The sequence below is a fragment of the Carcharhinus amblyrhynchos genome, chromosome 12 (assembly GCF_965287045.1).
Source record: "Carcharhinus amblyrhynchos chromosome 12, sCarAmb.v2.hapA, whole genome shotgun sequence".
NCBI classification, from domain to species: Eukaryota; Metazoa; Chordata; class Chondrichthyes; order Carcharhiniformes; family Carcharhinidae; genus Carcharhinus; species Carcharhinus amblyrhynchos.
The window spans coordinates 65,724,137-65,741,837 of NC_137335.1; the positions used below are offsets into that span (position 1 = coordinate 65,724,137).

Sequence of the window (17,701 nt, forward strand, 5' to 3'; positions counted from 1 at the left end):
CGCTCTGGTAGTAAGATGTGACCCCGCCCACTTGTGGCCTTGCCCATCGATCCCGCCCCCTCAGCTTGTCCCCGCGCTATTGACCTCTGGTCCCGCCCACCTACGTTGACCCCGCCTACTATCCCCGCCCCCTCTTTGTCCCGCGCCGTGACGGTTGGTGTGTTCCCCCTCGCCTACTGTAACCCCACTCACCTGCGATAGCCCCACCCATTATCCCCGCCCACTGCTCCCGCCCGCCCGTGTTAGCCCCGCCCCCTCCTTGTCCCGCGCGGCGGCTGTTGGCGCATTCCCCCCGCCCGCCTGTGTTAGCCCCGCCCCCTCCGAGTCCCGCGCTGCGGTGTCTGACCTGTGAACTCGGCGCTGAGTGAGATGGCGGTGCAGCCGCGGGATCGGTTGTCCGGAGCGGACAGCGGGCAGGATGGCGGCGCCTTCGCGGCTTTCTACAAGTCCATGCCCGAGAAACCCGATACCACCTTCCGCGTCTTTGACCGAAACGATTACTATACGGTGCACGGGAAGGACGCGCTGTTCGCCGCCAGGGAGGTCTTCAAAACCAGCGGGGTGATCAAGTACCTGGGATTGGGTGAGTGCTGGGCCCGGGAGGAATGGTCTCAGGCCGCAATCCGGCCGCAGCCCCTCATGGCGGGGTGATGGATTCTCATTCCCCGCATCATTGGGGACAAGCCGCTGTCTCGGCTGGTTGCTTAGCCGCTATCATGGTGCAATTAATCGGTGTTTTTATTCCTTTTTACTGCTTCATTTGCAAAGCTGTAAAGCGCGCTGCGTTCTTGTATTCCCTCTTGTCGCGCCCGCCAAATTTAAGTGAATGAATAACTTGCATAATAACACCTTGTGGGAGCATTAATCCATAAAGCTTGATCGAGAATGAGTTTAACGACCGCACTTTAGTGTGTATTGATGAATTCTAACAATGTATATAAATTTGTAACCTGTCCGTTTATGGGCATCTGGTCAGATTTCTGCCCTGTACCGAATAGAATCTTAACGCCTAAAGGTAGTGAGAAATAAAAGCAACCTGGGTGATGGTCTCTTGAGGTCGTAAGAGGTGGGTACAGAATTGGGGGTACTACATTTACAGTCACAATCGGGGAATCACTGGGGTTAGAAGGAAAATGGGCAAAATATTGTATTGGTCACTGTTATCCCTCTTTTTACAGGAAACAACAAGATTGAAAGTGTTGTGCTGAGTAAAATGAACTTTGAATCTGTGGTCAGGGATCTTCTGTTGGTCCGACAGTATCGTGTGGAGGTTTATAGGAACAGAGTTGCTAGTAAGTCCTCGAAGGAGAATGATTGGTACTTGGCCTGCAAGGTAAGTGTTGGTGAGCAGTAAGACTTGTAAGTTACATTAAACTCCCACTCTTAAGCTTTTTAATCATACAGCACAGAAGAGGCCTTTTGGCACATCGAGTCCACATCGAGACATTAGAAACACCTGAACTCTTCCCTAAGTCTGTCCGCCAGCACTTGGTCCATAACCCTGAATGTTATGATGTGCCAAGTGCTCACCCAGATACTTTTTAAAGGATGTGAGTCAACCCATGTTTACAACTCTCCCAGGCAGCGCACAGCGCATTCTAGACCATCACCATAGTTTGGGTAAAAAAGAAGCCTCCCTTTTTAATGATATGGATCATGTCAGATGATTAGCAGCTTCCCTAATTTCCGGAACTACAGATATAGAAGTAACAGGGCAACATTGAGAAGAATACCAAGGATTATCCCTATGAATGGAATAACATTACATTTTGTAGAGAGAAAGTCAGTGTTGCGGGGCCTCTTGGGTGTTCCACCTGTTGTTATATGTATTACTCTTTCTTCAGGTAGCCAGATAAAGTCACAGAGTAGTTCAAAACAGTTTATTCTATAGCTATAGGACTCTGAAAGGTCATCAAGGCAGGTCAGCGTATAGAATAGTTTTGATTCCAATTAGAAGTAATTAACATATACCAATCAAAGTATAGGAGGTATTTCTATCCATACAGTTACTGATTAGGGTTACATCAGCATAAGACACATATTAAAACCAACCACAATCACTGCACGCCTGCTTAATTATAATATCCAATCAGCATTTGCTGACTTAATTCATCATTATTAAAGGTTTGTTAATTATTGCCATTGATTTGCATTAACTCTGCAATGAAGTTACTGTGAAAATCCCCTACTCCCCACACTCCAGCGCCTGTTTGGGTACACTGAGGGAGAATTTAGCATGATCAGTGCACCTAACCACTTCTTTCACACTGGGAGGAAACTGGAGCACTTGGAGGAACCCCACACAGACACAGGGGGAACGCACAGACTCTGCACAAACAATGACCCAAGCCAAGAATGGAAGCCGAGTTCCTGGCGCTGTGAGGCAGTAGTGCTAATCACTGTGCCGTCCGTAGTTATTAATGTCCCTGTCTGTGTTTGCGGATATCAATCCTTTTTCCCATTTGCAGATGTCAGATATAATTAATCCTCTCAGACTAAGGGCGTTGATGCTTGCCTGTGTTGACTTTTATGAATACCCCTTATTCTTTCATAGCAGTTTGTGATTTTTAAACTTGTATGTTAATAACCCTTTCTGTCATTAGATGGAAGAAAAGAAATGTGATGGAATAGCATAGGGTAAATTGTGAGGCAAATAGCTTGAGAGAACTGAGACAGAAATGAAAATTTATTTTTTTCTTGAAGGTTGGTAGTGTGTTGAAATTCCCTTTCTCTGAAAGCAGTGGAGACTGGGTTATTGAATTTATTCAAGGATGAGTTAGATTTTTGGTAGACGAGGGGATCCAGGATAATGGGAGTCATATAGGTGAATTTGAGACTGCAATCACATCAGCCATGGACTTTCGAATGGCGGAGCACAAGTAAATAGCCTACTTCCACACCCAAGTCCTATGTTCCCATATTTATTCCCTTTAAGACATGCTGTTGTACCAAAAATGTGTGATACACTGATATGCTTATTGGCTGTAAATCTACTGTTGCCTCGAAATCAGCAGTCAGAGGAGATTTCTAAATTGAGATGTATTTATAAATGTAAATCCAGAGATTTTCAAATTTCTACCTTTTTTTTCTCAACAGGCTTCTCCTGGTAACCTCACTCAATTTGAAGAGGTTCTTTTTGGTAACAGTGATATGTCGACTGCAGCTGGAGTAGTGGGTGTCAAATTGGGCACTGCAGATGGGCAGAGATTAATTGGTGTTGGCTACGTTGACTCCACACTTCGGAAGCTGGGAGTGTGCGAGTTTCCGGACAATGATCAGTTTTCCAATCTTGAGGCTCTGCTGGTGCAGATTGGACCCAAGGAATGTGTGTTATCAGGTGGTGAGGCTGCAGGCGATGTCACTAAACTTCGACAGGTAAATTTCTGGCTTTATTTAATATTTGGTGCAAATGAATAGTCATGATGTAAATTTTAATTTAATTTCTACTCTAACTTAGAGTTTACAGTGCTGTGTTATAATCCAGTTTGGAACCAGTGACCCTTTGTTTAAAGCAGACAAAGTTTGAAATTCCAGTTACCTCTCTAGGGGAATAAAGCCACAAGTTTTCACAGTTGTACACAAACAGAAGTCAGATAAGTAAAGCACCCTACAATGTCTTGTATTCTAACATTCAAAATGGTTGCGCGCACCATGCTGCAGGTTAAATGGCAGAAGGAACCAAGATAGATCCCACAGATTTATTAACAGCACACCCAGACATCACTGACCATCGTGAGTCACAAAATCTTAATTGAAACTGTCTCCCGCATGAGGAATTTCAGCTCCACATTTTGAGGATCAAACATCTGAACCCCTTCATAAGCTGCTGCGACTGCTGAATGACTGCTCATCTCCCAATGGTTCAATCTCTTCTGAGATTGTGTTCCATGGGATTCACAAAGCTGCACTCCTACCTCTAATTACTGAGTCTTTGCAGTTCTTTTGCAGTCCATTAGCTTCAGTAAGCTGGAACTGCCCAGTGCTTCTTTGCTTTTCAGTGACCTTGTTGCGCTGAGCTATAAATAGCTCCCCAGGATTACGTCTGAGTCCTAATTGCACCAAAAAGCTCCCAGGGCTTCTTTGTAAACTGCAACCAACTAATCTTTCCCATTTCCCCCCCCCGCTGCCCTTAGCAAACACAGATATATTGAAATCAGAGAACCTTTTATGCTCCACCCATCTCCATGTTTTTCAGCATCTGCAATGCCTAATTACTTGGTGACCTGAATTTTGCCATACTAATGGCAAGGTTGTCAGCATTCCCTGTTTACAGCGACTCCTTCACCTTCCCTCTGCCAGAAGAGCTGAATTGGCTGCTGGTTGAAGCTCAGCAACGCTTCATCACTGATCAACAGCATTGAAGAAGCTGGGGTCAGCTTGGCAAGAGCCCTCTTCAGCAAGATGAAGCTGAGAATCCACCCAATTCATATGGAGCGGAGTATGTTCTGGATGAGACAGTGAGACATGAGGAAACATTGTGAAGAGGAAAAGTGGGAAATCATCTGTTTTTGGGTTGAGCCTGCTCCTGCTGCTGATGGGATTTCTCAGGTTGGAACGAGAAGAAGCCAAGGCAAAACAAAAGGAGAAAATAAAACCCTGTCCAGATCACAAATAGCGCCCAAAGATGGACCTGCAAAGGAGGGACTGTGCCAGATGGCTTAGCTCGACCAATGTTTGTCTTCAATCAGAAACCCAGATACCTGAAGCCAGCTTGAGGAATCATTGGGGAGAGAGCAAGGCTTGCCCTTGGCTCTGTGTCCACCTTCCCACTTCATCCTGGTTCCTGTTCTTTCTCTCGCTGCAGCTATGGTAGTTTTGCAGTTGCTGTTCTTTTGTGTTTCGTTCTGCTAATGTCTGAAGCTTGGCTCTGCTCCAATGACGATATGTTATCAGTACCAGTTACTGATGTTGCCTCGTGACAGGTTGATAATCGAACATATCCTGAGCTGCAGAGGTGCCATGAGCTCCAGCTTGTTGGCTGCACCAATCCCAGAATTCTGTCTCTGGTAAGAGGCTGCTGACTCTGCAAAGTTATTTCACGCTAGGATTGGTGTCCAGTTGTTTCTTCACATTCAGATTCTCACTCAATTCGTATCAGCGTTCCCACCTCTTACAATCGTTGGATTTATGTGTGCGTGTGTTCGTTCGTTCATCTGGCACATCGATTCTGCATGCGTTTATCTTTTACATTTAAACAGGCCACTGTTTGTAACTAATAAATGAAATTGCAATCTGGCAAGGTTTTAGCTGAAAGATGCCGTGTTCGTCCAGATTCTAATGACATAATATTTAGTGTGCGGTGAGTAGATTTGCTGGAAATCAGTTTTTGATGGGCTTAATGGAATTGACATTTTTGTTCTCACTCACCTTAGCCAAGCAGACCTTACAGTGCTGAATGCTGACAACCTATTTGAACATGGTGTGGTAAGATCTGGTCCAGTCTAGTCCTTCCAGAATATGCCCTTGGCTTGATCTCACTTTAAAGTATTATGAACATTTCTGGCCTTCGTATTAGAGAAACGGTATAAAAATATGGAGAAAATGCATGAAAGATTTACAGGATGATACCAGAACTATAAGGTACAACTCTCAGGAAAGACTTAACAGGCTTGGACTCTTTTCTCTTAGAGAAGACTTGATTAAAAGTTTTTAAAATTAGTGCAATGATGAGTTAAACTCACGTGACAACATTTGTGATGTTGAAGCATTACTGCCAACAGATAAGCAAATCCCATTGAATGATGCCGGTGATAAGCCAAAATTCCTGAATGATAATGATAAACAGAAATTTTCTAAGCATGTCGTATGATCGCCCACGATTCACGAATGGAGTTAGACCACACGAGTGTAAAACCATCAAGCGCTTGACAAGCTATCAGTTGCTATTGAGATCTCCCCATGAAAGGACATGCAAAACCTGTGAGAGTCTTGTCACTGGGAAAGAAGGTGAAAATTCAGTAACAACAGCAGCTGATCTCTAAGGTTATCAAGACTGCAGAGATGCTGCAAGCTTTAACATTATGGCACAAATGCACCATAGAAGGCATCCTTTTTGAATGTATCACAGCTTGGCATGGCTCCTGCTCTGACCAAGGCTGCAAGAAACTGAAGGGTGCATCATGCAAACCAGTCTCCCATCCATTGACTCCATCTACACTTCCTGCTGCCTCAAAAGCAGCCAGCATAATCAAGGACCCCACTCGCCCCATATACACTCTTTTCCATCACCTTCTGTTGTGAAGAAGATACAAAAGTCTGAGATGATGTACTAATTGACTGAAGAACAACTTCTTCCCTGCTGCCGTCAGACTTGAATGGACATACTATATATTAAGTTGATATTTCTCTATACTCCAGCTATCCTCTCCTTTCCTTCTCCCCTACGTACTCTATGAATGGTATGTTTTGTCTGTATAGAGCAAGAAACAATACTTTTCATTGTACCTCAATATATGTGACAATAATAAATCAAGTAAAAAAAATCAATATGTTTGACTGCATTGGAAGAAATGGCAGATTGTATCTGCAATGGGGAAAAACAGTGCATTAAACAAAAAAACTGTTTTTCCAGATCTAACTCCTGGCTTTTTTCAATGCAAAGCCCCAGTTTTTTGCAAGGTCAGGTTGTAAGGCGCGAATAAATTGAATGAAGATTTTTTCATACTGTTAATGTGTTTCCTGTATTTTCATTTGGCATTTGAATCTGTTGTTTTGGACACAAATTGCGTTTGTAGGCACATTGGGTTACAAGAGATGTATTTATGTTGGAATGTGACCTCTTATAAAACTCCACTCAATACTTATTTGGAGGTGGATCTTCTGGGATCTGACTCGTTGAAATGTTAATATAAGAGGCTCAATGGGAGAGACCTAGAGAGAATTTTCACACTATAGGGGACTACAGAACTCGGGGCCAAAACTACAAGGTAGACACTGTCATGCCCTGTACAATCATATTATGACTTCCAGTCAATACTTTTAAAAAAAAACTGGACACAAGCTGTTAAAATGCTGCTGCAAATTATATGATGTTCGGCATTATATCTCCAAACAGTACCAAGTCTCAAGTGAATACCTAATTAAAGGTGAACATTCCACAGCAATCCGGGGATTATTTTCAAATTTGTTCACAGGATGTGGGCGTTGCTTGGCTAGGCAAGCATTTATTACCCATTCCTAATTGCCCTTGAAAAGGTCATGGTAAGCTGCCTTCTTGAACCGCTCGGGTGGCAAAGTGGTTAGCTCTGCTACTTCACAGTGCCAGGGACTAGGATTCGATTCCCGCCTTTGGACACTGTCTGTGCGGAGTCTGCATGTTCTCCCCGTGTCTGCATGGGATTCCTCCCACAGTCCAAAACGTGTGCTGGTTAAGTGCGTTGGCCATGCTAAATTCTCTCTGTGTACCCGAACAGGCGCCGGAGTGTGGCGACTAGGGAATTTTCACAGTAATTTAGTTGCAGTGTTAATGTAAACCTGCTTGTGACAATAAATAAATAAATAAGCTTAAAATCCGTGTGATGTAGGTACATTCACTATTGTCAGGAAAGATACAGCATTTTGGTGAAACAATCACTTTTTCTTGGTCCGCTTAGTGCTCTGGTTCTTCCTGGTCTTGCATGAGTGCTTTTCCCCTTCTTCACAGTGCCAAAGTGGAATTAGGTACTCAGCTAAACTTCGTCCCTTAAAAAGACTGCTAAAAAAGCCTTTGTATCTTAAGCTTGCTCTTGCAGACCTTAGATGACCCAGGATAAAGCCGATTTCTGTTCCAATATCCTATCATAACTGCAGTTTGCTCTTTGTAGCAAGAACTCCTTGGGCTGAATTTTTGGAGACATCAGTCAGTAGGCCCAAAATTGAGGTGCCATGTCATCAGCAATGGACTGCTTATTCATGGTGCAGTTGAGACTGTTATGTTTGCAATTAGTGCACAATTACAGGCTTCACCTGCCGTTACTCAAGTTTAAGGAGTGGCAGAAAAGGCATGAATCCAACATGTAGTGTGGCAGGTTTAACCATCCTGCAGGCTGCCGGTCAATGAAAGGGCAAACCCCACTGTTTTTCCTATCTGTATCCACCCTTCACCTACCCTGTGCAATGTGCCCAGCCCTTAACAGGGGCCTGTCAACTTGGTCCCAGCAAGATCCCATACTTATTGGGTTTTTGGGATATCTGTGATTCCTCTTCCTCTTGCGCATCCGGCAATATCAGCAGTTGTCGCCGATCCTGTGACTGGCCAGCAGTTCTTTAAGGTGGGACTTTCTCATGGAGACAGAAGAACATCCTAATTCCTACTCTTAAACTGAGGTTCTCCTCCAGTCAGTTTCCACAGTAAAACACCTTTCCTGATCAATGAAGATCAGCGATGAGCCAGATCTTGGGAACTTCCTCTTGCCAAAAGCAGATATAGATGCTGAAATACATCATAGCCTCCAATGTGCCAGCTCAGCCTTTGGCCAACTGAGGAAAATAGTACTTTATGGACCAGAATCTCAAATCTGAGACTAAAGTTATGGCTTACCAGAGACGAGCATATGCTTATGAGACTTGGTCAACCTATAATAGGCACTTCAAAGCATTGGAGAAGTACCATTAGTGGTGCCTTCGCAAGATCCACCAAATCTAATCTCAAGAAATGTCCAGCAGTGTTCTCTTCCAAGCCAATATGCCCAGGATTGAGGTGTTAATCTCTCAAAGCCAGGACATGTTGTTCTTATGCCTGACACCTGAGACAACTGTTGTACCTGAGCTTGCTTATGGCAAGACTCTCCGAGATGGACAGCAAAAACACTATAGGGATATTTTTAAAGCATCCCTGAGGTGATCAAACATACTGGTTAACTCACGGGGAGATGCTGACTTGTGAGCAAAGAAAATGGAGAAGACTCTTTTGGGAAGATACCAAACGTGTTGAGAGTCATCGTTGGGAACACGCAACTGCGAAGTCATGGCATTGGAGGGAGTGCACAAAACTCCAAACAACATATCCACCCAACCAACATGTTGCAGGGTGTGCAGATTGCTGGATTCATCAGCCATCTCTGCACCCATCAAACTAGAGTGGAAGCAAGTCAGCCTGGATTCTAAGGGACTTCCAAAGAAGGAAAGGGCTATCGCCCAAAATGTTAAAATGGGACAAGTTGGCCAAGTGGAGGGGCAGATTTGCCCTGAAATTTAAACTGAGTCTTATTGAGCCTGCTTTCCAAGTTTAATCCTGCCCAGTCAAAGGTGAGATTTCATAGGTAGACATGTTTGAAAGGAGTGGAGTTGTCTTGGGATGGAAAATCATTTATTAGAGAAAGAAAAGACTTACATTTATATCATGCCTTTCAAATGGCCTGCAGAGAATTAACTTTTAATAGGCTGGAAGATTTTCAATCAAGCAAACTTGATTTTTGGCCAAAGCTGTTTTTTAACTATGCAAGGATTCCCTGTGGCCAAGCTGGCCTTAAACTTATCAAAGGAGGCAACATGTTGAATGTAACAGCTTGTTTCCAAACAGAGGTTTGTACAATGTGACATTGGGCTTGCTGAAGTTAAAGTATTTTTAAATGTAGTCATTGTTCTAATGGAAACATTGCAGCCAGTTTACACACAGCAAGTTCCCTCAAACATCAATATAGTAATGAACAGAAAATCTGTTTCTTCAGTTAGGAAGAATAGTTGGCCAGGATACCAGGAATGATTCCCCTGCTTTCCTTTGTAATAGTGCCATGGAATTGTTGAAGGCCCCCCTAAGGGCAGATGGGACTTCAGTTTAACATCTCATCTGCATGCATTACATTTGATTGTCAGTTCTTTTGTGCTCAAGACTTGGATTGGGACTTTAGCCCTTAACATTCTGACTCTGAGACAAGTGACCTTCCAACTGAGCCATCGCTGACATGTTTTTAGCCTAGTTAACATAAACATAACATAAGAAATAGGAGCAGGAGTAGGCCATCCAGCCCTTCGAGCCTGCCCCGCCATTCAATAAGATCATGGCTGATCTGTCGCTGCTCAGTTCCACTTTCCCGCCCTCTCCCCATAACCCTTAATCCCCTCTCTTATCAAAAACCCATCAACCCACGTCTGCGAGGTGGTCCACTTTGGTAGGACTAATGGTAGGAAGGACTATTACTTACATGGCGAAAAACTGCAGCAGGCTACGGTGCAGAGGGACCTCGGGGTCCTTGTGCATAAGTTGCAAAAACCCAGCCTGCAGGTGGTCAGGAAGGCTAATGGGATGCTGGCCTTCATAACGAGGGGGATTGAATATAAAAGTAGGGAGGTCTTGCTGCAGCTGTATAGGGCATTGGTGAGGCCGCAGCTGGAGTACTGTGTGCAGTTTTGGTCGCCGTACTTACGCAAGGATATTTTGGCCTTGGAGGGAGTGCAGAGGAGGTTTACTAGGCTGATACTGGAGTTGAGGGGGTTGAGCTATGAGGAGAGGCTGAATAAACTAGGCTTGTACTCGTTAGAGTTTAGAAGAATGAGGGGAGATCTCATTGAGACGTATAAGATGATGAATGGGATGGATAGGATAGAGGTGGAAAGACTCTTCCCGCTCAGAAGGGACAGTAGGACTAGGAGGCACAGCCTCAAGATAAAGGGGGGTCGGTTTAGAACGGAGTTGAGGAGGCACTTCACTCAAAGGGTGGTGAATCTCTGGAATTCTCTGCCTGTTGAGGTGGTGGAGGCTGCCTCGCTAAATATTTTTAAGACGCGGGTTGATGGGTTTTTGATAAGCGAGGGGATTAAGGGTTATGGGGAGAGGGCGGGAATGTGGAACTGAGCCACGACAGATCAGCCATGATCTTATTGAATGGCGGGGCAGGCTCGAAGGGCTAGATGGCCTACTCCTGCTCCTATTTCTTATGTTCTTATGTTATATAAACAGCTGAGCCTGGGTATGGGGCTGACAAGCTCCTATAATAACCATACAATGATAAGCAGTCAGTTAACTTTGAAATACCCAACTAGATTGTGCCATTTTGTATTTATATATAATACAGGTTATACAACGAGGAGGCATTTTGATAACAGATAGAAAAAAAAGTGAGTTTACAAATAAAGACATCGTACAGGATCTGAACCGTCTGCTAAAAGCAAAAAAGGGGGAACAGGTGTCCAGTGCTGCTTTGCCAGAGATGGAAAAACAGGTGAGTAAAAGTGACCTTGTGGATTGTTCTACAAAACAAAGTTGTTGTGTTCTATAAGAAATAAAATGCCGTGGATGTTGGAAACCTGAAATGAAAACAGAATATGTTGGGGACAGTAGGTTTTGTGGCATTTTTGAAGATTTGACTTGATTTATTATTGTCCATACAAATCATACCATATATAACTCGCAAAGAGTCGCCATGCTCCAGTGGCATCTTGAAACATGGAGATGGTTGACCCACAGTGAAATCAGTGACACATCCCCATCATCTCTCCTCTCTCTGTGTTGTGGGGACTGGCTGCAAGTATTTTAAGGCCTTGTGAGAGAAACAGTTAATGTTTCATTACAGTCCTCAGTATTTCCAGCATTTCCTGTTTTTATTAGTTATATTTTATGTATCTTAACCCTTTGTCTTATAAGTAAACAGAACATTTCCATTTGCACTCTTTTAAAATATTTGGACTTCAAAATAAAGTCATTTTCAATTCTGTTTCTCACCATGGATGCTACCAGACTTGATGAGTATTTATAGTTTGTTCTGTTTTTATTTATTTTAGTAGGGCTGTGATGGCCTCATGGTCTTATCATTAGATTATTAATCCAGAAACTCAGCTCATGTTCTGGAGACCCTGTTTTGAATTCTGCCACACCAAATGGTGGAATATGAATCCAATAAAAAAAAATCTGGAATTAAGAGTCTACTGATGACCATGAAACCATTGTCAATTGTCAGGGGGAAAAAACCCACCTGGTTCACTAATGTCCTTTAGGAAAGAATATCTGTCATCCTTTCCTGGTCTGGCCTACCCGTGATTCCAGAGCAACAGCAATGTGGTTAACTCTCAATTGCCTTATTGCATCTAGGGATGCCAATAGATGTTGGCCAGCCAGTGATGTCCATGGCCCATGAATGAATAATATTTCAAATTTTCAGCATCTGCAGCATTTTGGTTTTATTTAATTATTGATTTCATTTTTCTGTTGATCGCAAGAAGCAGCAGTATGGGAAATGGAACACTTAGCTAGTAGATAAAACTCTTGCCAGTTATTCTCTGTGTGGTCTCTATCTCATGCAAAATCTGGCTATCCTAAAAAGCGCTCTCGCGAAGTGTGGCAATGTGTTAATGATATTCCTGGTCTTTCTGGAGGGGAATTCAATTCATATTAATATGGGTAGGAATAGCCGTTTATGAATTGTGCAGGCGAATGCATATCTAACCATCTTGTGCCATTTTTGTTGTTACTGCATTCACGCTAAAATTTGCAGTTACTGAAGGTTTATGTGTTGAGAGTGCAATTCCTATGAAATATTTATTTGGTGTTGTAAACTCTGAAATATTAGCTGTTTACTTGCTCCCGTTACCTGTTCCTCCATCAACTGGAAATGCTCCCTGGCGCCTGGAATGTCACCTTGCAATTTGGCTTCCGTTAGACATTTTTAAACTAAGCTAAGGTGGGATGTTGGACAATAGTTAAATATTTTGACTGGTGTACCAGATAGATATCAAATTTGATTCTGTGGGTTTGTAATTAAGAGCCAAATTGACTGCCTCGGGAAGACTCAGTAATCTTAATACCTAAGGACAACATTAACAATGCTCTAGTGTAGGGTTAAATCATGGAATAACCGGCTTGATTCGCTGATTGAAAGTTTTGAGGTAGAACCTACCACTGGAGGATTGAATTTATCCCACTTAATGTCAAGAAACCACTGCAAGCAAGTTCTCTAGCTTTAAGACCACGCTGGCTTAGGTGGATGACAGGAAGTTACCATTTTGGTGCTGGTAAACAAAGGTGTTAGTTGAAACTCTATTCATAGTGCTCCGTGAGCCTTGGCTCTGCCAAGTTTCACCAAGATGGGGTAGATATGAACAGAGGAGACTCATCAGGAAAACTGAAGCTCGAGCTGTGAACCTTGGGGACTGGGGTGATAATGGTGTCTGTGTCAGACAACTGGCTGGCCAACAAAAAGTAAACAATTGATTTAACAGTAAGATTAATTTTGTTACAATCTGAGCACAGAAGAGGAAGACTGTGAAATAGGATGCAATTAATGTTCCTCCATGCTGCATGATCATGCACTTTTTAATCACGGACAGCGAAAGAAAATAGAGGATCATTTAAAAAATTTTTTTACTCCATCCTTAAAGTTACAAAGCCAATGCTCAGAGTAGACCAAATCCCTTGCTTGGTCCAAAATTCAAATTCCAATTGAATCCAATTGAAGGTTCCCACAAGAGAGACAAACAAGATCCTAGCTGCCAGCATATGCCATTGCACCCCATCTTGGGCTTGATCTGACACTTTTGGTGAAACTTTCCTCTCTTGCCTGCCATGGACATGGACCTTGCAAAGCTTGACCTCTAGTGAGATTTTCCAGCCTTGGGGCTGTCGCAGCTGGAAAATCCCGCCCTTCATCTTAGTCAAAAGGCTGAGAGGATACATCGACTACAACCAATGTGTTACTGCAAGTTGCAAATTCTAGGCTCCTGCAAGGACCATTCTGGTATGTTGTTGATACGTGCTTCGTTTTCATTGCGGTTACTGCACCTTTACATACATTAATAGGAACTACATGGCTAATGCAAATATTCTTTCAATTTCAAAAGGTTGCCATGTCCTCTGTTTCTGCCGTGATCAAATATTTGGAGCTTCTGTCTGACAAAACGAACTTCGGCCAATATGAGCTGATGACTTTTGACCTGAGCCAGTATATGAGGCTGGACAATGCAGCAGTCAGTGCGCTCAATCTTTTTCAGGTGAGAGGGTTGGGTTTGATTCTTTTGTATCTGTCAGGCTGAAGACAACTGTTCTCACTGAAAGGGAGTGAAGGAAGCTCCCAGCACAATAAGCTACAGCTGCTATGGAGTGTGTTACATTGCTTTTAAGAGCTCAATAATTCAGACCATATTATGTGATAGTCATTCGTATTTCCAGTGGTTTAGCAAGGGGGAACTTTAGCATTGGGGTAATAATTATGAATTGGTGTATAACACTTTGCACAATATGTTAGAAGTTATTCATCAAGATAGAAAATCCCAGTTAGTGTAGATACTATATAAGCATTACAGAACCCATCGCCAGTATAATACACTGGATAATTGTGCAAAAGGTTCTTTGTGGAGTTCTGTAAATACAGTTGGACTAATTGTTAATAGGGAAATGAGGATAGTCCTTGGCACACAATTCAATAAATAATTATATATATACATTAAAGTTTCATGTTAAATTACCACTTTCCTACATAATGCTTCAGACTGAAACAGTTGGTATTCATTGTTATGTGGAAGAGATAAATTTCCTGTTCTGTTTCTCAAGATATGTTCTTGCCTTCCCTTGTATCTCCCTCAGTGCACTTCCTGTGCCTGCAACATGGTCTAATGTCAGGACCATTAAATTCTCAGTTGGCAATGTGCACTCACAGACAGGTTTTCCTGAAGCAAGTTAATGCTGGAGATTTAGTTTTGATATGTTCAGCCTTTAAAGTTTCATGATTTTTGTTGTTGCAAAACCTAGGTAAATGACCCTAATGCGAGATGAGAGAGAAGAGAAAAGGCTATGCATTTTAATATTAACAAACAGAAAATTTAACAGTGTACGTGTCTAATGGAAAAAGAGCCTGTGCCAACAATTAATGCAGTAAGAAGTCTCAACACCAGGTTAAAGTCCAACAGTTTTATTTAGTAGCAAAAGCCACAAGCTTTCGGAGCACTGCCCCTTCATCAGGTGAGTGGGAGTTGTGTTCACAAACGGGACTTATATAGACACAAACTCAATTTACAAGATAATAGTTGGAATGTGAGTCTTTACAGGTAATCAAGTCTTAAAGATACAAACAATGTATCTTGACAGAACTTGGCTATCAGTTTCTGCTCAGCGATTCTGCATTATCATGAAGGCCACCGTGGAGAATGCTTACCCGAAGATCAGAGGCTGAATACCTGTGACTGCTGAAGTGTTGCCCAACTGGAAGAGAACCCTCCTACCTGGTGATTGTCGAGTGGTGCTCATTCATCTGTTGTCGTAGCGTCTGTATGGTCTTCCCAATGTACCATGCCTCGGGACATCCTTTCCTGCAGTGTATCAGGTAGACAACATTGGCTGAATTGCAAGAGTATGTACCGTGTACCTAGTGGATGAACGCATCCGTGTCGATGATCTGACACGTCTTGCAGAGGTTGTTGTGGCAGGGTTGTGCGGTGTCGTGGTCACTGTTCTCCTGAAGGCTGAGTACAACTAGCAACAAACAGACAATTGTCTGCAGCAAACTACCCATCCTTCAGGAAAACAGTGACCACAACACCATGCAACCCTGCCACAGCAACCTCTGCAAGATGTGCCGGATCATCGACACGGATGCCATCATTTCACGTAAGAGCACCATCCACCAGGTACACGGTACATACACCTGCAACTTGGCCAACGCTGTCTACCTGATATGCTGCAGAAAAGGACGTCCCAAGGCATGGTACATTGGGGACACCATGCGGACGCTGTGCATCAGATGAATGAACACCACTTTAACAGTCACGGGCATTCAGCCTCTGATCTTCAGGTAAGCTTTCTCCAAGGTGGCCTTCACGACACACGACAATGCAGAATCGCTGAGCAGAAACTGATAGCCAAGTTCCACGCATGAGGACGGCCTCAACCGGGATCTTGGGTTCAAGTCACACTACCTGTAACCCCCACGACTTGCCTGGGCTTGAAAAATCTCACTAACTGTCCCAGCTGGAGACAATGCACATCTCTTTAACCTGTGCTTAGCCCTCTCTCCATTCACATTGTCTGTACCTTTAAGACCTAATTACCTGTAAAGACTCGCATTCCAACCATTAGCTTGTAAATTGAGTTTGTGTCGATACATGCCCTGTTTGTGAACACAACCCCCACTCACCTGTTGAAGGAGCAGTGCTCTGAAAGGTTGTGGCTTGTGCTACCAAATAAACCTGTTGGACTTTAACTTGATGTTGTGAGACTTCTTACTGTGCTTACCCCAGTCCAATGCCAGCATCTCCACACCATCAGTTAATGACACACAATGTTTGACAAATAATTAGATGTTTCTCGTGTTTTATCATCTTGTTTCCGACTCAAATCATCAGTAAATATGTGGCAATATTTCATTATTTTGATTGTGATCAGGATGTTTGAATGAATCTCTAAGAAAGGAAGTGTTGTACTGTTCCTGTTATGAATAGAATACTATGGTGAGGAACTGCTACAAAATATTTGCAAGGGTGAAGGATCTGACCTGTAATGTTGTTTTTGTTACAGGGCTCATCAGAAGATGCTAACAATACACAGTCACTGGCTGGTTTATTGAACAAATGTAAAACTCCTCAGGGACAGCGGCTCGTCAACCAATGGATTAAACAACCACTGATGGACAAAAGTAGGATTGAGGAAAGGTAAGCCATTTTATTTTTAAAAAGCCTCCAGTTATATAACTAGCAACTCTCCTCTGGTGCCTTGCCAAAAATGGGCATTCTTTGCCAAAGCCCAGAGGTGAAGTCATTAGAGCATTCGATAGAGGTGTAAATGGGTTGGGCATCTTACCCAAGCTTGGTCATCTCTTGGCTGTCAACATCCATGACTGTTTAGTAAGCAGGTTCTGACCAAGGACAAGAAGCAAGATATTATATTACCTTTTTCCTTCAGTTTACACTCCTTCAGTTTACACGTTGAGCCAATTGCATTCATCCGACACTGACCACAACAGATAATGGAAGGTGTCTGCTTCTACCCGAGCAGGAAGTCACTAACATCTCTTGTGACAAACCCCATTTGTCAAATGGTAGCCTTTGAACTACCACGGCAAGAGTGGTCCTTACTAAATCGTTTTCAGGACAGAGCCCCTCCACTGCTGGGGCATCAGCAAAAGAAGCAAACAGTGCTGCACGTTACCGAGGAATATCCATCTGTAGACTAAGAGACAGACTAATCACCATAAACTCAGCAAATGAGGAGGCTATTGCTTGGCTTTGGGGATTTGTCTTTGCTAAATAAATAATAAATAAAGAGCCTCCTCCAAACCAGTTCTTGTACCAAACTGCTCAAGATCCTGTCGAACCGCCATACTAACTGCCTCAGAAACAAGCCTTGTTATGATTTTGGCTTTTAAAAATCTGCCATCATCATCATAGCCACAGGAGCTAATCTCTACTAACTCATGCCTGTGACCTCCTGGTCTTTGTGATTTGGTTCACTCATTATCTTTAGACTTGACTATTCCAGTGCACATATGACTGGTGAATTGCATTCTACCCTCTGTAAACTTGACATCATTCAAAACTCTCGTGCTACTTGTGCCAGGTTCTGTTCACCTGTCACTCCTACGCTCACAATGGCTCCCATTCAAGCAACATATTTTAGATACTGAAAAGAGAGAATCTGGTGAACTGGTGTGACAACAATTATCACTTATTGACTTCAGGAAGCATAGCGGAGGACATGCCCCTGTCTACATTAATGGGGATGAAGTGGAAATGGTCAAATTTCTAGTTGTCCTGGTCCCCATTCTGACGTTATAGTTAAAAAAGCTCACCAATGCTTCTGTTT

At 43.1% G+C, this 17,701-nt stretch overlaps 1 protein-coding gene across 1 annotated transcript in view; it reads left to right on the plus strand.

Moving 5' to 3' along the window:
* The first annotated feature begins 318 nt into the window (after positions 1-318).
* Positions 319-17,701, plus strand: part of msh2 (mutS homolog 2 (E. coli)) — a 63,877-nt gene continuing 46,494 nt past the window's right edge. The window contains exons 1-6 of the mRNA XM_080200652.1: positions 319-583; positions 1,179-1,333; positions 3,097-3,375; positions 10,992-11,138; positions 13,750-13,899; positions 16,418-16,551. Of these exons, the coding sequence (XP_080056778.1) occupies positions 370-583; positions 1,179-1,333; positions 3,097-3,375; positions 10,992-11,138; positions 13,750-13,899; positions 16,418-16,551 (1,079 nt within the window). The 5' untranslated portion in view covers positions 319-369. The remainder of the gene's footprint in view (positions 584-1,178; positions 1,334-3,096; positions 3,376-10,991; positions 11,139-13,749; positions 13,900-16,417; positions 16,552-17,701) is intronic.